Genomic DNA, 23,451 nt, shown 5'->3' on the forward strand with positions numbered 1-23,451 from the left:
GGAGTTCTGCAGAGCTTGTCAGAAAAGCAACCGTAACCAAGGGGGGCTGAGCTTAGCGAAAGGTCAATTGGCATAATTTTAAAGGGCTACAGAAATTGTCACTCTTGGGAGGACCTTCCCATAGCATCAGCTACTGATGCAGCATCGAAGTGAACGACTTGAAAGAGAATCCATTAGTAGGCAAGTCAAACTCAAAGACAACCCACAGACTCTGTATAAGCTGTGAACTGTGAACATTTTGCTAATGAGATAAAGCTCAAAAGTAGCTTTTATTGGAGTTTTCTCTACAGAAAGAAGTGCTATTTTAATCGTATGTCAGCACAACAATCAATTTCAAGAGTGGGATTTGGATCTTTAGCTACGTAACAGAAACTGATTTTTAAATCAATTAGTAAATCATCTAAATCAGTGGTTCTTAACCTTTTACACTTCAAGGCCACCTATTGTTGAATTTTTTTTTAAAAGGCCCACAAGATATTTTCTTTGGTACTTCTGTAATGATTGCAAAGAAGCTTGTTTTCAAACTTTTTTATTAGCAGAAACTAGGAGTGTCCATGGATTTAAATAACTAATCACAACTCATTTTGTGATTCCAGAAGTTTTAAAAACTTGAAACTTGGTTTTTAGCATTTTATCAAGTTAGATTATAACTTATTTTAAACAATTTCAAGTCACATTGTGACCACTTAGAAGTCTGCTGAGACGTCCTAGTGGGCACCGGCCCCCTGGTTGAGAACAACTGATCTAAACAAAGTCTTATTTAGATGAGTCATGATGGTCAAATAGTCAAGTAGTATGGTGCTAGAACAATGACTACAGTATTTGAATATTAAATTTTGTTAATTTGGCATGGTCCAATGTAGTAAAGGACTGTATTGAGTAATAATTTTGTTATAACTGTTTAAAATTATACATTTATCAAATACAACACAAATATCTTCAGTTTTGTTAATTGCCAAGTTTAGAATAAAATAAATAAAAATAAAATCAGATTCAAAATCTTCAGTCATTGTTCTAGCTCCATAGACTAGTCGTCCAACAACTGATTTAGGGTGGCAGACTGGGACTAAATAATTACATTCACATGCAACCCATTGAGTAGTCGATTCCTATTCTTTTTTATATAAAGATGTGTTTATATAATTTTATGAAAATAGATCAATTTTGAAGAGTTAATTTTATGGACAGAATAATTCTAGTCTCATCATCAACTAGTTTTGTACTCGATTTCTTTGGTCTAGGAGAAATCTAGGCCTGAGGAACCAAACTTTAAGTTTGAAGCAAGAACTTCTTAAGCTAACACCAAAAAAATGTACTTGTAAAATGAGGGTAGAAAAAAAGTCCTTTTGAGTACTTTGAGTGGTGACACTTTCTTACATTCTCAGCCTTAAGACGGCCACAGTCTTACAAAGAAAAGAGAGTGATGTATTTAAGCCTTAAAAACAATGAAACTGAAAAGCAACAGTTGATTTTTCAATTAAATTTGACTAGAAGGTGTCAGAACAACATGTGTGAACATGTACAAATTTGTCCTTTAACTGCTTGTGCTTAGTCACAACACTGCTACATTTAGGTAGATACTGTAGGTCTGTAACAGTTTTAATAGCCTAATTCTTTTTAAACAATCTTCATGTACATTCTGCAATAAACCTAATAAGGCAACTGGGGAATGTTCATGCAATGTTTGTGAAACGAAAGAGAAATGATCAAAAAAATCTCCACATATTTCTTAATTCAATTTATGGCAAAAGCAGATCGGGAATAATTAACCACAGAGTGTGGGGCTTGTGAGATCAAAGAAGTCGATTAGTAAACTATATAATTTTCATATAATTTGGCTGAAGATGACATTCAGCCACACAGTCTTAACACAAAGCAAACATTCTGTTAGGAAACAGTATACTGTTCTCACGTTCATTTGCATCAAAAAAACTTGGGAGTGCACTGGCACAATTTTCAAAAGCAAAACTAAGTACTTACAGTATGTAGCAACAGCATATTTAATAATATGATCAAGACAAGAAGAAAAGTTGTCAGCAGTAAATCAAGGTACCAAACTGACAAAAATCAGATTAACATTTAAAAGTATTTCCTAATCATCTCCCTCGGGCACTGCGTATGTATTTTATTTAGTTCAATTAGGAGGGTGCAGTCAATGTCTCTCTCTACAATAAAAGGTCCAAAACAACCTATGTTTATGTTTCTATGGTCCCGTCACCTTGTTATTATCTTCCCACATATTATGTAACTGACTCTGGAAAAACATCATATAAACATACTAATGAACCACAGCCATGCTGGCTTCCCTCTCCAAACCATGTCCTTTCCATGAGGGCTTAAGCTTGCACATTGCTGTGCACCAAGTCAGAGAAAGATCTATTGGAACTTAAAAGCATGTTGATGTGCATGCGGTAGGATCCCTTCTGCTTCACCTCAGCAGGCTCCATTCCTCGGCGGCCTGGTGAGATACTGGAGGTGTTAACATTGATGGCTGCATGCCTCCCTCTTCCTTATACTGGCTTGAGTTTCAAATCCAGATAACGTTCTTAGAGCTGTCCGAAAGTTCTCAAAAAAACTTGGGGTCTTATTTATTCAAACATATTCAATCAACATGATCACACAAGAAAAAGAACATTTTGATTCTGAATGTTCTTTTACCCTTATATCGGCCCCCTTGTGTAGAATTACTGACAAGCGCCATCCCCCATCAGACGTCAATTCCAATGTCTAAAATACATTGCACAACACAGTTACTACACATTTAGCAAAAACTGACCGAAATCGTGTCTCTTACACTTTGATCTGTCTTGTGACAGACCGGTTTGGCTCAACTATGCTCCGATTTAGAGAAAACAGGTTAATAATTGCAGTGACTACAAAACCCAAATACAAGCAACTTTGAAGTAATTCTTCTCAGTTTCAGTGTTGGCGTAGTTACTGCAATTGTCTTGTCTTTGTAGGGCAACATTAATTCTATAAACTCTGATGACCGAGCATTCACTGGTCCCACTGGGCAACTGTAAAGATGCACTGGTAGAGTTGGAGATAAAACCGCAATGCGGAGACCTCAGGCACGCTCTGACTTCATCCGATGGGTTCAGGTTTTAGAGCAGTTTTTACAGAACCCTGACTAACTGATCTGTGGTCGGAAAAAAATAAGCTCAGCCAGTGGTGAGATCTTTCACTGCCTTCAACATTTTCTTAACTAGTGTGGGTTAGAGCCTATAACACCCTTATTCCGTGTACTCAGCACAGCGAGCTCAGTGTCCCTGGTGTAAAGACAATTTCTCTGAAAAAATAAAAGAGTTTATCATGTGCTGTAATCTGCTATTGGCTTATATTAACTTTCAAGCATTTTTCCAGTTAAGAGATGTACTTACATTTGAGAGACAACTGTTGCTCTTATCATTACTCGAAACAAGCCATGACCTGCTTTGAAGTAAAAAAAAAAATAGAAAAAAAGTGACAATACCACAGGAGAGGATAGCACACACTCCAAAACCACAAAAAAAGGTATCCTAGCAACAAGAGACTTAAGAGTCTTGCTTGCACTGCAAAACTGACAGATTCTGAGACTTAACCTTGAGCTTACCATTAAAAGCACTCCTAACCACTGTAAAGAGCAACTTTCATCTTTTACACCCTTTTAAATCCTTTCTCCCCTTTAGAAAAGTTTTTCTTCACCCTATCTTGTATTTTTGTTAAAGAAGCATTTCAGATGGAGGACATGTTAGATTCCTGATATAACGCTATAAGCCATCTGCCACTTTATTCTAGCAATACAGAACATCTAGAGCACTGGTTCTCAACTGGTTTTGCTTCAGGTTCCAGATTTTACATTAGACATCATGTATTGGCCAAACACTGTTTCAAACAAATGTAACAAAAATGTCCACAAACATTTAGTTAATAATACAAATGAACTGTGTAAGCCCAACAATATGCAAAATTATTTACATGAGTAGGAATCTTCACAATAATGTAAATGCATAAACAACAACAGAAGTGTGATTTACCACCCTAACACATGGATCAAAGACTTGGCCGAATATTATATTAGTAGTAGCCATATTACCAATTTAAAAATGAATTTGTGTCCAAATATCTTTGAGTTTGATGGGACGCACAACCTTCGACATCAACAACAAAAGATATGTAAAGTTTTTTCTCCATTTTTAAAGTGGATTAGACGATTTATTTTGCTATCCTAACTGTTTTGTTGCAATTTAATATTTGCATTCAGCATTGTTGTCCCCTGCTGCCAGAGACCATATCAGAAAATATCTAATACATGTTTTTGAGTCGTGGCCCACCAGAAGAGAACCACTGATCGAGAGTGTTAGCAGCTAAGTTTTTTCCTGGTCTGTAAGCTACTTAAGTAAAGCTGTTAAAAAAAAAGCAGAGTTCTTGGGTGCATGATTCTTGGCTGGTTTTTGTACTTAACCCTCTATTGCACGCATCTTGAAAGCAATGTTAATTTCTAAAATCAAATTTATTTTTTTGGTGCCTTTTTAGCAGTGTTGGCTGCCGTCAACTGTGTTACAATGGAAAGAAATTAAAGACTTAACTGATGTAAGAATACTAAAAATTAGCTGTTACGTGACAAAATGTACACCAATGAGCCAAAACTTTATGACCACTCACAGCTGAAGTGAATAACGTTGATCATCTCCAGACAAGGCCACATGTCAAGGTCTGGGTAGATTAGATGGTAAGCGAACAATCAGTTTTTGTAGTCAACATATTGAATGCAGGAGAAATGGGCAGGAGTAAAGACCTGAGCGGCTTTGACAAGGGCCAAATTGTTATAGCCAGATGACTGGGTCAGAGCATCTCTGAAACGGAAAAGCTTTTGGGGTGCTCCCAGTCAGCAGTGGTGAGTACCTACCGACAGTGGTCCGAGGAGGGACAAACCGGCGACAGGGAGCTGGGTGCCCAAGGCTCATCAATGCACGAGGGTAACGAAGGCTATCTCCTCTGGACCGAACCGGCAGAAGGTCTACTGTGGCACAAGTCACAGAAAATTGTAATGATGGTTACGGGAGGAATGTGTCACAACACACAGTGCAGCGCACCCTGCTGTGTATGGGGCTGCATAGTCGCAGACCGGTCAGAGTGCCTACGATGAACCCTGTCCCTGTCCCTGTCCACCGTCGAAAGCGCCTACAATGGGCATGTGAGTTTCGGGACTTGACCTTGGAGCAGTGGAAGAAGGTCACCTGGTCCGATGAGTCCTGTTTCCTTTTACATTATGTGGACAGCCGTGTACGTGTGCGCTGTTTACCTGGGGAAGTGATGGCACCAGGATGCACTGTGGGAAGATGACAAGCTGGTGGAGGGAATGTGATGCTCTGGGCAATGTTCTGCTGGGAACCCTGGGTCCGACCATTCGTGTGGATGTCAATTTGACATGTATCACCTACCTAAACATTGTTGCAGACCAGGTACACCCCTCCGTGGCAATGGTATTCCCTGATGGCAGTGGCCTCTTGCAGAAGGACAACGTTCCCTGCCACACTGCACACATTGTTCGGGAATGGTTTGAGGAACATGATGAAGAGTTCAAGGTGTTGCCCTGGCCTCCAAATTCCCTGAATCTCAATCCAATTGAGCATCTGTGGGATAATGTCTTGGTGCCAGATACCAAAGGACACCTTTAGGGGTCTTGTAGAGTCCGTGCCTTGGTGGGTCAGCACTTTTTTGGCAGCACGCAGAGGACCGACAGCATATAAGGCAGGTGGTCATAATATATCAATCAATCAATTAATATTAATTCTTAAAAAAGAATAGAGGGTTAAAAATACAAATACTCAATAAAAATATAGCTACCTTGTAAACCTGTCCAAGTTTGAACTTTATCATCAAAACGAGTGTGTGCTAAAAGAAGGGTGGGTCAAGTGTTCACCTCATGTGAACTGCAGAACAGTGAAAGAATAATTAAAAGAATCTTTTCAGTGATTAAGTTGAACCTCTTTGCAAATTGGACTAAATTAAACTCTGTTATTAGTTAAAATACTATAGAAGTGGCTCAACCATTTGGTTGGCTTATTGAGACAATCACCCACTGCATCAAACAGCTACTAATAGCTTTTACTTATCATTTGCATTCACAGTACGGGTTAAATGTAGAGCTGCAACTAATGATTACTTTGATGATGGATTAATTTGTCAATTGTTTCATAGATTTATCAAATTATTGGAGGATTTTTTTTTTTTTTATCAAATTAGTAAAAATGTGTAATAAACGAGTACAAAAGGGCAGAACGTGTAAACTTCGTAATTGATGTTTATTCAAATTCTGCAGACATCAGTGGAGCTTTCTGTGGAGCTCTGTGATCAATTTAGCTGAATTTGACAAAGTTTGCAAGGTTTTTGGAATCACATTTTTGAAAGACATGCAACAGTTTTGTTTGAGACACATTTTTTAACATACCTGTATAGTCTGAATTTTGATTTACTCGCCCCTAAACATAAACTGTGGTTGGTCACTTTACACTTTACGAAGTGGGTTGTTCTTGGACAGAATAAGCTTAGACCAGACTTTACGCAAGATTAGTCACAACCTATCTAACACCCTTTCTGAAGACCTGAAGAGTCTTTCTCCTCATGTGTTGAAAGACCCTGATTGTGTTTGGTTTGGCAGGACAATTGCAGATGCAATTACCCATGATGGAAGATGCAACTGATATATACATAGATCTATTGCAACAGACCTTATCCATCTTAACTGCAAGGCATGATAACAGAAACCACGGTCAAGTACTACCATGGAGCAGAAACACAGCTCCCTGTCTTAGAGCTAGAACACATGCTGTATCCAAATTGTAATGTCGCTTGTATGGAAAAAATAAAGCTTTAATGCATGCAGATCGCTTACCCCTCTAGAGAGGATAACTCACCTAAGAGCAGCAGCAAATTGTGTAATCTAGCTTAAGCAGGTAATCATTCAGAGATGCTGTCCTTTCATGAATTATGCATTTTATATCACCACTTGGGTCTTAGATAAGCTGTTAAGTATAGAGTCCACTAGTGAAAATGCTCCTATTTTGCACTCTTTTAAAATGTAATACAAATACTTTCATAACAAATTAGATCTAGGCCAACATTTAAGCATGACAATTGGAGTAAAAGACTAAGACATTTATATACATTTCAGAATTTTAGTATGTGGTATGTCCAGCCTGAAAATTATGTGACTATGGACACATTTTTGCAAACCACAATTGCATGCTGTATTACACGGTAGGCTGCAGTTTCCCAGTGAAATGGCCAACCCATGGGTTGCCAAAAGCAAGTTAATTGGTGACGTAATCAGACAAGGTTTTTGTTTTAATGAGTAAAACATACTTCCCTAACCTAAAACTTTAGCCTAAACCAAACCAATAGTGTTTTAACCCTTACCAGCCGGAGCATTCAAATTTGGGAACAATTATTCCCATTGTTCCTGGTAGGGGGCAACTGTATTATACCGTAAATGTCCCCTGTACACATATAACAATTTTTTTGCTGCTTTAATACATCTTGTGTTTCAACGAAATCAAGGAAATCTGACCTTCTGTATAAAGGAGTTTACATGGTCAGTGTCATAAAATGTGCTTACATTAAATTAGTGACAGAGAGAAATAGTGTATTTTGACTAAATTAAAGCAAATAAAAGGTCTGACTTAAAATGAAGTAATATGTAAGATTCATCATTTTCTTGGTCAGTAATCTAATAATAAAATTTGTGAGATTGACAGTAACTGAATAAATACATTAACAGTGTAAAAACAAATTATGCTGTAAATGTCATTGTTCACAAGCTCATTTTGACAGCCCTAATACACTGCAATAAAATTAAGTCAGCTGACTAACTAAATGATCAGGTTATCCCATCAATGGATTTTTCTTCCCTGATGGCACGGCATATTCCAGAATGACAATACCAAGATTCATCGGGCTGAAATTGTGAAAGAGCGGTTCAGGGAGCATGAGGAATCAGAAATCGACATTTTTCTTCCAAAAGTTTACGTTCCCTGAAATCAACCCAATTAAGCTAAATTACTGAGAAGCACCATACAGTACCACATCATAAATTTTTCCAATAATTCAACATATTTCTTTCTAGCACTACTGATAGCGCATCCACTCTACTGCCAAGACACGGGTTTTCGTCCCATTAAAACCAGGAAGTAATCGCATTCACATAAATAAATGTACATTTACATAAAAAATAGAACTTCATTTTATTTTCACACATGCCCATATGTTCAACAACACTTCCAGCTTCAGCCACTGGGGGCAGTGAATTTTATTTCGGTAAGCACAGACCCATTTCAGCTGCAAAACTTTTGACCTACTGTTTTGTCATGCTGGAGCAGAAATGGGCCCTCCCTAAACTATTGCCACACATCTGAAAGCACTTAATTCTCTAGACAGAATATCATTATATGCAGTAACATTAAAATTGGTCTTTACTGGAATTTCTGGAATAGCCAAACCCATTAATTAGAAGGGGGTGTCCACATACTTAATGTAGCATGTTTCACATATACATTTAAGTATAATTAATGCCAGCCTGCACAATTCCACAGAAAGTTCAGTAGATTTGCACAGTATTTGAAAGCCCCTCATTCCAAACATTGGAAAAAAATTGAAATGTGGAAAAGAGTGCACAGATTACGTGTGGGCCTACTCAGGAGGGATGAAAGAAGTGGAGCACTGTTGTACATGTGAGGACACACGCCCCCCCGATCACCTCTACCCATAAGGACTGGAATGCTAATGGGGTCAGAGCCCAGCCCACATGATGTGATAGAGGAGGTGTTAACCCCCTCACCAGAACCGAAAGACTACAACACAGGCATTTTTCCAAAGCTCAGCAGGTTTCAGTATGGTCTACAGACATGTCAAGTGCATTCAGGCTTCCAGAACACCATTCAGAGTTTTGTGAAAGCCTCAGCTTTGTCTAGAAGACAAAGGTAGCAGACAGATGGCCCCATGATTTCCAGGCACACCAATGTAAACACATTTCCCCACAAAAATGGAGAGGCAGGCCCCCATTTCTCACCAAAGCAGAAGGAAATAAAAAGAGCATGTTTCAGGAATTTTAGGGGAAATACAGGGCGGGGACGGTTTAAACGGGAGGTAGGCCTACATCGTTTTCAACAGATTTTTCAAAACCTCAAGAAAACAGAGAAATTCCTGTCAAGTCAACTCGACTGTTAAATGGTTAATTCATTCTATGAAAGTGATAAAACATTTTAATTTTAAATGAATAAAATTAGCTGTAATTCAATCTCAGTTTTATTTCAATATTTCCATTGCAGGTTCAGAATGACACAAAATCATTAAATTATAAATTTACTACCTAGACTTATGGGTTCAAACCTAAGAGTATTTATTATCCATACAATGCAAGTGAATGGTGACCAGAACTTTGAAGCTCCAAAAAGCACATAAAGGCAGCATAAAAGTAATTCATATGATTCCCAGTGATTTTCAGAAGCAATATGATAGGTGTGGGTGAGAAAGAGATAAATATCTATACCTTTATAATATATAAAGTACTTTTTTTTCTATTAATTCTCCTCCCTGCCCAGTAGGTGGTGATATGCACAAAGAATTGAATCACCAAAAACACAAGAAGAAGAATGTAAAAGTGTATATTTATTAGTAAAAAAAAGGATTTTTTGATCTGTTTCTCACCCACGCTTATCATATCCCTTTTGAAGACATAGATTGAACCAGTGTCATTTGAATTTCTTTAATGATGCCTTTATGTGCTTTCCGAGCTTCAAAGTTTTGGTACCCATTCACTTGCATTCTATGAACCAACAGAGCTTAGATATTCTTCTAAAAATCTTTTTGTTCAGCAGAAGAAGAAAAAAACACATCTGGTATGGCATGAGGGTGAGTAAATGATGTGACAATTTTCAATTTTGGGGAAATTATTCCTTTAAGGAGATGTTAGACAGAATGCTAGCCTTAATCATCATTTACTTTCACTGCATGTTTTTTTTTCCCCCTCCATATTTTGAAAGGGAATGGTGGCTGAGACTGTCACTCCCTAACATTCTATCAAACATCTTTTGGGTTCCACAGAATACAGAAAGTTTCACAGGGTTGGAAGCACAAGAGGGTGGGGAAGTGATGATATTGATTAAAGGCTGAACTATCACTTTAAGGATTCTTCTCAGATTTGGATGAATCTGTCAATTAGAAGAGAATTATGGAAACCTTTTTCTAGTAATTATTACGGTGAAAAACGTGAACAATGTCACACAGTCCCAAGTTATATATAATGTTTAACTATACACTGAAGCTGATGCTTTTATTCGTGACTTCTGTCGTTATTTCACAACTTTTTACATCCTGCGTGAATTTAGTTCAGTGTAGCTCCAGCATTGTCATTCAGTGTCAAAAGAATTTTGATAATTAGTTCTGTACATTAAGGGTAAATTGCACCTTATATCTGTGTTTGGAAGCTTGTTGTCCATAAGACAAAGCCGTACGCATCTGTCAAACTGGAACTGGAGACTCTAAATTGCCCATAGGTGTGAGTGAGAGTGTGAATATGTATGTCTGTGTGTGTTAGCCCTGTGATGTACTGGCCACCTGTCCAGGGTGTTTCCCTGCCTTCGGCCCTAGACAACTGGGATATGCTCCAGCACTACCTGCGACCCTACATAGGACAAGCAGCTGTAGAAGATGGATGGATGGAATACTCTATTCTCCAGGCAGATTGCAAGAATGGCTGACGCGCACAGTAAGATCTCCCTCCAAATTGGCCTCCAATGACATTGGGGACACTTTTGTTAACTTTTGCTTGACTCAATGTGAAGGTCACCCTGTGCATCGACAGAATTGGATTGCTGAATGTTTGCTTTGGAGCAGCTCTTGCCCTGCCAATGTGCCACCTGGCCATTTCATCAACAATTTAATTACACTGCATTTCATCAAACAGCAATAAACAAACACGTTAATAATGCCTTCCCACCAGGAAAAAGACTATATTAATGCCACAAGCCCCTTAGGCTAAGCAACACTCTTTTTATGATTACAAATGATATTACAACAATGCTCACGGCAAACAAAATGAATCGATTTCAAATGAGTACGGGATGTCAAAAGTACCAAGTTGATACTAAAATAATAATAATAGAAACCATATCAGTCTTTCTACAATATTAATACTCTAGTGCATGTTTTCTTATGCTCTGTGAAGAGCATTTGTACCTCTTTGTAATATAGCTCTGCACGTGACCAGTCAAATATGCTACTTAGCAAGGCATTGATGCAAACAGTTGGTTTTTCTTTAAGTGAATGTAAACTGGCCTGCTTTTCAGTCAAACTCTGAAAGCATTTATTTTTATTGTATTATATTTCATTTATCAAGTAAACAAACAGTGAAGACTATGCCAATAATTTTGGTTAATATGTTAAGTAGAATAGCATGTTAATATGGGTTTTTGTCTTAACCAGGTTAGACCATGACAAATGCTGTGTATCAGGACATTTTGTTGCAACATTACTGTTGCATCGCACTGGGTAGCCCAAGCAACAGTAAAATCTCATTCACCCAAAACTCCATTCCACATAGTTGTATACTAAGCAGGGATGGACTAGGACAAAAAACAAAAACAAAAAAAGAAAAAAAACTTGGGACCTGTGTCTTCTTTTGTATATATTATAAATTATTGCTTGCTGTATTATGATTACTAATTGAGTACGCTTACATGCACATTTAACACAGATTAGGCTCAATAAGCGACAGCGTGTAAGGTCATGTAAAAGCTTTAAATAGTTTTCCTTAATCAGGGTAAGGTCATAAACGGCTTAAGCAAAAAACAATCAACACAGGTAGATTTACCTTTACCGGCATTCTACCGGCTTATCCAATGTGCGAAATGTTGTGCGAATGTCTTTACGTTTCACGTCAAAAGCAGAGAATTCCCTGATTCTCATGTAAAGTCTTGTGTAAATGGGTTTTCTTGTATTCTCTGATTTTTTTGAATAAGCTGATTTTTTTGGTAGTTATCAGCATATTGGTGTACTTGCTGGACGTAAACCACAAGCTGTCTCATGTGAGGTTCACTGTAGCAAGATGAGTCTCATTCACATCTCTCAGTTTATTCAGATTTAGAAAGGACTCACTATTGTTAGTTGAGGAATGTGGGAATTCCTGATGGGCAGAGGTTTTCTTTAACAATAAAGAAAACCAGCTGATGGGATCTCTCATGCTTGCACTGACAGCCACAGAACCCAGAAAAGACAGAAGGCACTACGCTCTTGAGTCACACACAAAAGTGGTCTCAATATGAGGAGCTTAGCTACCTTTTAATCTAACTCCCTATTATATGGTGGTTTTCTGTCCTTTTCGGAGCTTGAAAGCCCCCATTTACCATCCACTTTCACTGTATGGTAAAGAGCAGCTCAGGCATTTTGAGGGAATAAAGAAAGTCTTGCGTGTTTGGAATTACACAAAGGTGAGGAAATGATGACAACGTTGTCTCTGCACACCCTTGAGAGCACTAACAAGAAGTTGTGTATAAGAATGCCATACTGTCATTCATCAGTCTTGTGCATACTGGAAAAGCAAGTTTTAATTGAGCAACACTTCCTATGCTGGTCAGCAGAGAGGCACACCCTTTTAACATTAACAGAAATAGGCCAAACTAAAGAGCTCTGCAATTTTGGAACATTTCAACTAAAATAAAAAGTTGAAAATTATCAGGTCACCATTTGATTGAAATTAAATCCATTCTTGTTCTTACAGAGCCACTGTCTCTTAGCTATCATTGTATTAAGATGCAATCTGCAGTCGTGGCAAATTCTTCACTTACATGTGAATTTAAGTTATGAAGAACTGGCTGAGCTGATTTTATGGTTTCACTTTGACCCGCATTTAGGTCAGTTCCTTCATTTTTACCCAGGGTTCAATGATTTTACAGCCCATTGTTGTGAGGGGAAGCATCCTTAAGAGATTTTTACCTTTAAAAGGTAAAGTGTGCAGTTTTTTCAGTGTTGAATTCCTTTCTTCTATCCCAGTTTAATATGCCAAAACAACTATTAGTCTACCAATAGGTTTATTTCCTGACCAGCCAGACACAGCAACATTTGGCTCAACCAATGGCGTGACTTTGGGGCAGGAATATCTGTTTACTGCCTAATGGAAGACAAACCGTGTGTTCAGGCATCCTGTTTGAAAACTGTCATTATTTTTGTAATTCCATTTGGTGCCACAATTGGCACAGAAATTACACACTTTAGTTGAAAAATGGAATAATCTGTGCTCTTAACAAGCTCATCTTAAAATGGCATATGCCACACCAAACATGTCAAAAACTGTCAAACTTAATCTATTAGGATTAAAGTTAATCTATCAGGATAAACCAAAATCCCAAGCGTCATTCATAATATTGGCTCAGATAATTGCCATATATTACTGCAAAGATTATGCATAGCTTGTGCTTCTAAACATATAGCAACAGAATCAGGTAATTAAGAGATACAGTCATAATGCGGTCATGAACTGTGACAATTATTCGCTGTCTAAAAGTTATATTTTATAAATAAAAGTTTCTCTGAAATCTGATTTACAGGTCCAGTTCTTGCTGCAGTTCCATTTTACAACCAGTGTGTTAGCTTTGAGAATATTAGCCCCATGAGCCAACGTTATCCAGATTCTCACATCCATTCAGAAGTTCCCCAATAACTTCAAGCTGGATGCAACAGGACTGTGTGTCCCATTTACCTCATGCCAGATGGACCCCACTTAGGTCTCAGACAATACCCACTCTGTGCAACAACCCAATGCCATTTTCTACCTCTAGATTGTCTGTCTGCTTTATACCCATATTCCTCTGTTTTTCTATATCGAAAGCAGTGATTCCCTTACAACAATTAACCATGGTAACTAGGGTTGAGAAAAAAAAAAAAATCTGAAACCTTTAACGGTTCTCTAACGTGCATTATTCCGCTGATGCGGACAGAACACTAAAATACTCTGACAGTGTTTCCTGTGCTCAGCAACATGAAACATATTGCGCGACCAGTGTAGTTTGATTCCAGAAAGAATGACTCACATGAGTCGGTTCTTTTGAATCTTCCCCGCAAAACATGTAGCGCTACCTCCCCAATAAATGTCTCTTATGAAGTGGTTCTTTTAAATCTATACCTCAAAACTTGCCTTCTCCTGAACAAATGACTATTATCAGCAGGTTCTTTTTTAGAGAATTCAAAACATATTGAGTCACAAGTAATTCATTTTGTCATCGAAACGAAAGCATCACAGACTTGAAATGAACCAAGAACTGGTTCTTGATGGTTACTGATGACAATGTGTTGGTAAAGAGTTTTGTTTTTAGTTAGTGGTATTTTATATATATACAAAATTAATGAATGAATAAATAAAATATCTTCATTAAAAAGTCTGTGTACACACACCTTTTGCAAGAATCTGTTCTGTAAAAATATGAAATTATCTCATCATTTTGTAACAGGCAGCTGAGGGTTGTAAATCCAATATTAATTGCATTTATTATTTATAAATATTTTTCATAAGTACTAAATGAATCGTTAATGGTTTCATTAGGAACCAGAATTGCTAAGAGATATTAGAACCAGAATCGCATCATTAGGGATGGGAATTGTAACCATAGTTTCCAGCCAAATACCAGTTACTAGTTATTTTTAATTTAGGCATTGTTTTAGGCAACTTATGTAGGCCTACTCCTAGGTAATGCAGCCTTCCTAAATTCTTGCTGATAACAGTAAGCTGGGACAGAAGAAATAATTTTAACATTACACAATTCACCTTTAAGTGATCAAAGATCAACAGGACAGGTGTGATCTTGATCTTACTTACTAAATCTGAATTATTATCAAAACTATATAAAAAATGTCACCACAGAAACCAGAGTTAGAATTTGCCAGCAATATAGCACTACCTGTGTTTGTGAGGGCCTGAACTTTTGATACTATAGAATGGTGAGCAGATGTGCAGCACAGCTTGTGACAGAAATATTTGCTGAAATATGAAGCTGTCTGACTCTGGTGGTCCCATCTGTGCAATGGGACAACCAACGTCTCGACTGACTGATGAGACCCCTTCAGAAGTAAAGAGAGCAGGGGAACACACACACACACACACACACACACACACACACACACACACACACACACACACTTTAAATCTTATCTGCTCTCTGTTTGCCTTCCACCAGCCAGTATTTCCAACAAATCCCAGCACAGCTCCCACTTCACCCATTTATCACCTTCCTGCAGCTTTTAGCGTGTGCCTGAAGAATCCCTGTGGTATCTACATGCACACTCTGAACATGTGCGCTTAACCCGACAGTCTTGTAAAATGACATTAAATCCAGGACACACACACTGACCTCAGGGGCTTGCTTAACCATAATAAAATGTATTTTATTGATGGGACGAGCTGGGATATCAACAGGACTCTTTAAGAACAAAGTAGACCACCACGAACAGTAGGTGTACAGCGCTCTGCGCATGCGTCAAGTGCGAACAAATGTAATCGAGCTTCAAATCATAGTCGCACCTTGGAGACTAAAGCTGCATTGCCACAGCGATGGAAGAAATCCTCTCAAAGCCGCTCACAATGCTAGGAAACAGCTTGCTCCACGCCGCTGTCAAACCCACAATCCACCTTGCGAGCGTGGTGCTCGGCTTCCATAGGAATGCATCGAAAGCGCTCGCTCACCTTCGCTCACAACGCGCCAGTGGAAACGTTTCCTAAAGCTGCGTTCCAACTGGCACGATAGAAATCCACTCATTGCCGCTCACAACGCTAAGGAACAGCTTGCTCCGCACCGCTGTCAATCCCACAATCCACCTTGCAAGCGTGGCGCCCGGCTTCCATTGGAATGCATTGAAAACGCTAGCTCACCTTCGCTCACAACGTGCCAGTGGAAACGTATGGTAAAGATGTCAAGATTTAAAGCTGCACTATGTAAGATTTTTTGGGTTAAATTAACAAAAGTTCATTATTGAGTGAGTACATAAAAACTCCATGTTCAAAACTTGTCCTTCTCTTACCCTGATTTACTACAGTAAGCATGCAATAATGGTGCGAAATCACAGGCGTGTCATTCATCCATGCGTGCTTACATCATATCCATGAGCTGAGAATCAAGGACCGGTTGTGTGTCAAAAAACGGGAAGCGAGTGCGACAGCGACAGATGTAAAGTCAGTCCAGTCGCGGTTTCAGGACAGCAGCGGAGTGAAATCACTCTCCTAATGGATTGAACTGTTTTTTTTTTACAGTTTGGCGAAGTTGTTTACCTGCTATAATGATTGGATATTTTTTCTGGTAGGGTTGCTGAAGCTTATATTGTTTGTCATGCTTTAATGAATCGAACATTACTCGTGTACCAATTGCAATGTGTTTATAAGGTTGGGTTTTTTGGGGGGGGGTTTCAGTGAAGTTACCGTTACAATTTTACTAATATTCATGACTTCTGAGTATTTTTATTTTATTTGTTTTACCTCAGGCACAGAAATGCACAAGTTGTTGTCACTTATTGTCCTTGTAGCAGAAAAATAAAAAATGCAAGCAAGTGTAAGCCATTTAAGTATTTTTAAAGCAATAAATCCGTGTACGGACAATTGTCATTTTATCCTTTTAGCAGATGTTTAAACAGATCTAAAAAGCCACTATAGGTACAAAGTGGTTCCCCATGAATTTATGCTCATCTCAAGTTGTCCATAATGCACCGATTTCATAGCACAGTAATGTTTATTAATTTGTTTAGTGTGTAACCATCTCTCTGTTGTAACTTTACTTCCAAATAAACAATTAAAAATGTATTACTGTAATTGTTATATTGCATATTTCTGCATATTATTTTCAAGTTCAATAAAGTATTTCATCGTTATTAAATCTTCATTTTGCATTTTTATATTACAGTCTTTAATTATTTGCAGAGCATAGACCTACTATTGTAGTATTACAGTTCACTTGCATTGTGACTAATATCAGCCATTTTTTAGCCACAGAGTTTCACCTCTTAATATAATATGTGTAGTACAATATAAACATTAATGTGTATTGAGTAGTGAATAAAACACTTTAATAACCATATTAAAATATATTTAAGAGTGTTGTTTATCTTCCTCAAAGTAATATAAGTAACATAAGATCAACATGAAAATAGCTCGTCATGACTCTGCTCTGCAGGTAATCTCCAAGTCCTCAAACCATGAGATTCATCCACCAGATGGGTAGTTTCTAATCACAACTGATGCAAAGTGATCCTCCGCAAGTAACTTGCAGTTTTATGTTTCAACCGCTAGAGAGCCAAAAGTTGCATAGTGTAGCTTTAAAGTTACAAATGTAGTTACATTTTGATCTGTTCTCACCCAAAACTGATCGTATCACTTGAGAAGACATGGATTAATTTGAGGATAACGTTTATGCTTTAAAGAGCACCTACTATGGTTTTTCAAATATTACCTTTCATATAGTGTGTTATATAGCTGTTTGTGAATGTAAAAAAGTCTGCAAAGTTTCAAAAATCAACATGCACGTCAAATGGAATTATTGACTCCCAAAAGAACCGATTCTGAACACCTGAAACGAGTCGTTAGTAATTTCAGACTTACTTCCTGTACTAACCTACATAATTTGGTAACAAAAAACCCACCTCTGGTCTTCATTGGCTGCTCGTGAACAGCTTTGACCCGCCCTCAAACACTACACTAAGCGGTAGATCACAACAGACTAGGACATCTGACCAGTCAGAGCAGAGTAGGCTCTCTGAAAGGATCATTGAACGAGTCGCTTTTGACACTGGAAAAAAAAAAAAAAGTAATGCTGCAATTTAAATTATGAGCAAATTAAAGTGTTTTTTTAACCTTGGATGCATGTAAATCTATTGTATGAGACCTTTAAAACAACATTAGGCACATTTAAAAACCATAATAGGTGCTCTTTAAGTCCTTTTTGAAGCTTGTAAGTGTTGGTCCCCATTGGCTTGCATTGTATTGATATATTTACATCATATCTCTATTAAATTATCTACATTTGTGTTCCACAGAAGAAAGAAAGTCATACAGTACATGTCTGAGACAGCATAAGGTTGAGTAAATGATGAGAGCATTATCATTTTTGAATGAATTATTCCTTAAAGATCCATCCATCCATCCATTTTTATAGCTGCTTGTCCTATTTAGAGTCACGGGTTGTGCTGGAACCTATCCCAGCTGTCTTGGGCCAAAGGCAAGGAAATGGCCAGTCCATCACAGGGCTAACACACACAGACATACACATTCATGGGCAATTTTGACTGTGGGGGAAACCGGAGCACTTGGAGGAAACCTGACCTTTTATCTGAAATCACATCTTTCGTAGAATGCAGTTAATGCCAGGCTTAACATGCCATTTTATTACAGTTTTCAAACAGTCAGCTCATGTGGGGTGTTGAGGGCTTGAGAGGAAATCATTGATTTCTGCTCTGCTTGATGTGTCTGTGAGGCCCTTCACAGCCTCCTGATCTACCTTAAAAGCAATTAACGTAACACCTGTTCTCAAGGCCAAGCTCACATGATACTGTTGTTTTATTAATCCGAGATGATTTAGGTAATTACCACTGGGGTGTAATGCTTGCATTTTAGATCACTTATGATTATGGTTCCCTGTCAAGTAGCTTACATTCCACTACCATCATGAAATATGTTGTACAAAAGCTGTTCATGTAGGCTGTTTTGAAAGTTTGTTCTTCATGTTTCTTATCTCCAGACGATCATTGTGTTTTGGAAGTCTGCCCAAAGACTAGAGCTATGTCCCGAACAACACACTATACACTATGCACTTCAAAAAGTACTATGCTTTTTGTGTGTGTGTGTGTGTGTGTGTATATACTCATGTGTGACCACAGGAATGTTTGTTGGGGGTCAGGGTGGGGTCGGGGATTGGGAGGGGTAGTGGTGGGTGTTAAATGTTGATTCTGTGTATATATGTTTTGCTTTTCTTTGTTTATTGTATGAATCAATAAAAATGTTAATCACAAAAACAAAATGTACTATGTACTCAGCCTTGTAGTGTATGAATTTTCAAAGTGCAGTATCATCCCAAATGGAACACTTAACGGTTTTTTACTACATGGAAGCGTACGCCGTTTAACAGCTGATGGAAGTGACGTTTCAATCCCAAGCGTTGTGTTGCCGCTAGCTTTAGCGCGCTATCCACCCTCAGTTCAACAATATACATATTCACACAGCATGGTATGATGGTGAAGCGTTCAACTCACTTTTGTAAGGTGCTGTCTTCACAGAAGTTTCTCTAGTTGTCATATTCTCCATTATTTACAATTGTTTTGCAAAATCACCATTGCTGCTGGTAACTCTGCCCCTTCCGCTATGTATGGCAAGCCGCATGCGGTGAGTGCAGGAAGTATCCAACATGCCACACTCCATTTTGACGATTGAAAAAGTGCATAATCTGGGTACTTGTAGTACATTTCTTTCTGTTGCATTTTCAGTGTAAACATACTACTTGCACTACTTACACTTCAAAATTACGTAAAATAGTGCAGAAGTGTGTGGTTTGGGACGCACCTTAGGCCTACAAGTCCCATTTCATGCCCAACATCAAAAAACACAGCCCGTCCAATAAATACAACAAATCAATATGTATTAACTTTCATATGTGCCACAATCAAACTGTCCTAGCCTTTGAGACTTTGTGACATCAATTATTTATAAATAATCTTACCTAAAAGAAAGATATTTATAACACTATATGAATCATATAAATTACCATGATGACAATTTGTATGACAGCTACAAATTTATCAGGAAAATATTTTTCAAAGAACCTTAGCTGATGTGGTGTTAGCAATCAAAGAGTGTCTTCTTAGTCTACAGCTGTTGATGTTTTTTGCGACAGCACACACAATTTATCAGTGAACTCTGGGTTACGAGAAACAGCATACTTCTTTTTTGACCATTTTAATGTGTCAGCCTGCTTTCAGTATCTGATTAACTTATTTGCAACTGAATCATGGGCTCACAAAGATGTTTTAGTAGCTCTAAAAAAAAAAACATTTTATTCTTCTCAAGAATCACTGCTCTGAGTGTAATTGAATGTGGTTCATAAACAGATTGCAAAGGCACCATGTAATACTATTGAAGACCCCAAGAAATGGCTTGACAATTGCAGTTTTTCCTGTTTGCATATACAGGAAGTTGGGGTGGAACATATTGAAGGGCGTGTCCCTTTTTTAAATAGCCTATTGAGCAGAACATTCAGGTTCTGAAAGTAAAATATCCCATTAATTTTTCCATAGACAAATTCATTTTTAATCTGTAAAGACAGACCAGCCATAAGCTACGCATTTGTTAATCAATATATGCTTCCGTTGAAGCCATTAATCCGCATTAGTTCAACTTCATTTTTTAGAAATCATGTTAAATAGCAGAATTCTCCTAAAGAGAATGATCCTAAAGAGAAAGGCTTCACAGAATTTCAGCAGCAACCACCCACTCACATGACGCACTGTGAATGATGCAATCGAGTCGGTCTTCCTACACTCTCAGGGTGTGTTCACAGATGGCAGGTTTGGTTTGATTAAAACGAACCCTGGTGCAATTGCTCTGTTAGTGCGGTTCATTTGAACAAGTGTGAACGCTGCCATCCGAACCTTGGTGCGCACCAAATAAGCGGACCGAGACCCCCTGAATAGTGGGATTCGGTCCGCTTCCAAACGAACTCTGGTGCGGTTCGAATGATATATGAAAGCAGCATGGACCAAAGACGTCTAAACGGACCAATAACAGGAAGTAATTTGCCTTTAATACTGACCTCAAGTATACCTGCTTCTTCACATCATAGGAGCTATGTTGCCCATTACAGTTCAGTACAGGCGCCGGAACTGCCGTCAGCAGTCCTTGCAGCATATCTTCATTTGTGTGTGCAACGGACGAGCACATTTAGCCCAGCAGCCAGCATTGTTTTGGATGTTCGGCAAGTTCCGTCACAAAATATACATCATGAAATTCAGGTTGTGAGCTTATCGTTATGCCTTTTGTTCTGTATCTTTAGGTTCAGAGTTAAAAATGCCAGTGTGAACGCTAAGCGAACCAGGACTAAATGTATCATTTTCATTTTTGGTCCGGACAAAGAGAACCAAGAGAACCGAACTACAAGTGTGAACACACCCACTTGAACACAACTACTTATATATGTGCAAATATCTGAATACTTTGCAATAACATTTTAATATATTGTTTCAATACTTATAATCAACAACTTTAAATCAATAGTTTTATATGTTCCCATTGTTTTTCATTTCATTGCATCATTTGCAATGCTTCATGGGATTGTAGTTCTTTCTTGTGAAATACTGTAAATACATAGTCTTGTACCTTTGTCTTTTTGTCTGATTTGCGAATAATTTTTTTCTTCGAATCAAAGTCTGTAATGTTGTGATTCACTTCGGTGCTGGATGGTTGGGATCATGGCTTAGAACTATTTTATGAAGGATTTTGTGAAATGCCTATGGAAGAAATTAATAGGAAAAATTCATTCGGAACCAATTTATAATTTAGGGGGAGGGACATTCCAATTCTACAGAGCATTTTATTGGACCAAAAATTGGACATGCACATGACTGCAAGATGAGTAATCAATATGTTTGGCTTGTTTTCCTAGTAGAGAAAACAATATATTTTAAATATGTATATCTGCTTAAAGGTGAAGTTATTTTTATGTTAATCTTTTTTTGTTTCATTTCTGAAAATACTTTTTCCCATCCATGCTTAATATGCAAAAACAACTGCAAGTAAGCTATTTCCCCTGAAAGTGTAAACACTGTGGCATTTTCAAAAATATTGGTTTGCTTTGTTGTTGCTTGTAACCTTTGATTTAGTCCAATTTTAAGAGCATATAGATGGGCTCAAAGCTGATTCATATGGACTAAAAGCCACAAAACTCAACAATTTTGATGATATGTGGTCTTTAGTAATGACAGTGGCATAGGCGGTTACTCACCATTGAGTCCATTGGGAATACTCCTGTGGTGATGTGGAGCTGAGAGATCATCCATCGAACGTCTTATGGTGCCTATCTTGGTCTCTACAGCCTTGTGTATATGGTTATGATGGTGGTCTGGGCTGCCAGCACTTCCACCACTGGAGGTACTGCTCCCATCCCCAACATCTCTAACAGTACCAGAGCCTCCATTGAGGTTGCTCAGGCTGGACTGGCTGTCAATGGAACTCCTAGATCCAGCTCCATTCATATCTTCATCCAACATGAGAATGATCTCCTTTAGTTCTGCATTCTCCCGCAGAACGCTCTCCTGGATGACCTCCAGTTCCTTGAGTTTCTGCTGATAGGTGCTTACCTCCTTCCACACTGCGCTCGCTGTATATCTCCCAAACCTCTGCCATTCCCGTGACAACTTCTTGCCTTTCTGCCTATCATCATCCAGAAAGCAGCAGAGCTCCCTGAGCTCCTGGCTGTCATCCTGCAGTTTCTGGTTTATTTCCTTTAGATTACGGATTTCGTGGAGGTGCACCTGCAGTCTGCGGTTGACATCCTTCATCATGTTGCTATGTTCAAGCATCAGGCTCATCTTCTCACCGTCGACTCTTCTCAGTTTCTTGATCAAGTCCTCTTTGCTCCATTTGAGCAGATCCTCGTCAGGGATCTTACTCAGTTCATCACTATGACAATGCTTAGCCATCATGACTCTCACAGAGTGTTTCAGAGAGAAATATTCAACACAGAACACAGTGCAGGTTCAGATCCAACATGGTGTTGTGTTTCAATCCCAGCGCAATCTAAATCAAAAAATGCATTTAAAACCAAAGCATTCATGTATTAAATTTTGTAAGGATCAACAGGAATCCCTTTGAGAAAATGGAAGACTGTGCATGAACTGATTTGTATTCCAGACAAATGTATTTTCGTACTAACATATTTAGTATATATTAACATATTAACATATAACGCCTCACTTACCCACAACTTCGCAATAATGCATGCCTTCATATATAAGTCCACGAGCATCGTTTAAAAAGAAGCGATGAATTTTGGTAGAAAAAAATCCTTAAATGGCAACATTGCAAGAATAACAGCTTTAAATTTCGTACGCATTTAAAATCACGCATCCATTAATGCTGAGAGGCAGCGGGACCTCGAAAGATCCGATTAAATGTTATGACTCCTCACTCGTGTGAATGCACGGAGTCTCGTGTTCGGTTCTTCCTCTGGACTGCTGTGAAATGATCCGAGCAGATTTGAGCAGGTACAGAGGCAGAGAAAGCAGGAGCTGCCCTCTTAAAGAGACAGAGTCCAAATTCCCTACACCGCTCTTATTCTCACACACAGCATTCTGTGTGTTGTGTGTTTGATTATTAAGTCGCACCATTATTGTAGGTGAAAATAAAGTTAGTCGGAAATCAACCCTTTCACATGTGATTCGCACCATCGAAGA

The 23,451-nt window shown here is 38.3% G+C and overlaps 1 protein-coding gene across 2 annotated transcripts in view; it reads right to left on the reverse strand.

The window, feature by feature from the left end:
- Window positions 1-23,225, reverse strand: part of LOC127410436 (coiled-coil domain-containing protein 85C-B-like) — a 93,758-nt gene extending 70,533 nt beyond the window's left edge. For both annotated transcript variants that reach the window (XM_051645700.1, XM_051645699.1), the window contains exons 1-2: window positions 22,977-23,225; window positions 22,002-22,795 (exon numbers count right to left, since the gene is read on the reverse strand). In XM_051645700.1, the coding sequence (XP_051501660.1) occupies window positions 22,002-22,701 (700 nt within the window). In that variant the 5' untranslated portion in view covers window positions 22,702-22,795; window positions 22,977-23,225. The remainder of the gene's footprint in view (window positions 1-22,001; window positions 22,796-22,976) is intronic.
- Window positions 23,226-23,451: the final 226 nt, after the last annotated feature.

This window comes from Myxocyprinus asiaticus, chromosome 19 (genome assembly GCF_019703515.2).
Source record: "Myxocyprinus asiaticus isolate MX2 ecotype Aquarium Trade chromosome 19, UBuf_Myxa_2, whole genome shotgun sequence".
Taxonomy (NCBI): domain Eukaryota; kingdom Metazoa; phylum Chordata; class Actinopteri; order Cypriniformes; family Catostomidae; genus Myxocyprinus; species Myxocyprinus asiaticus.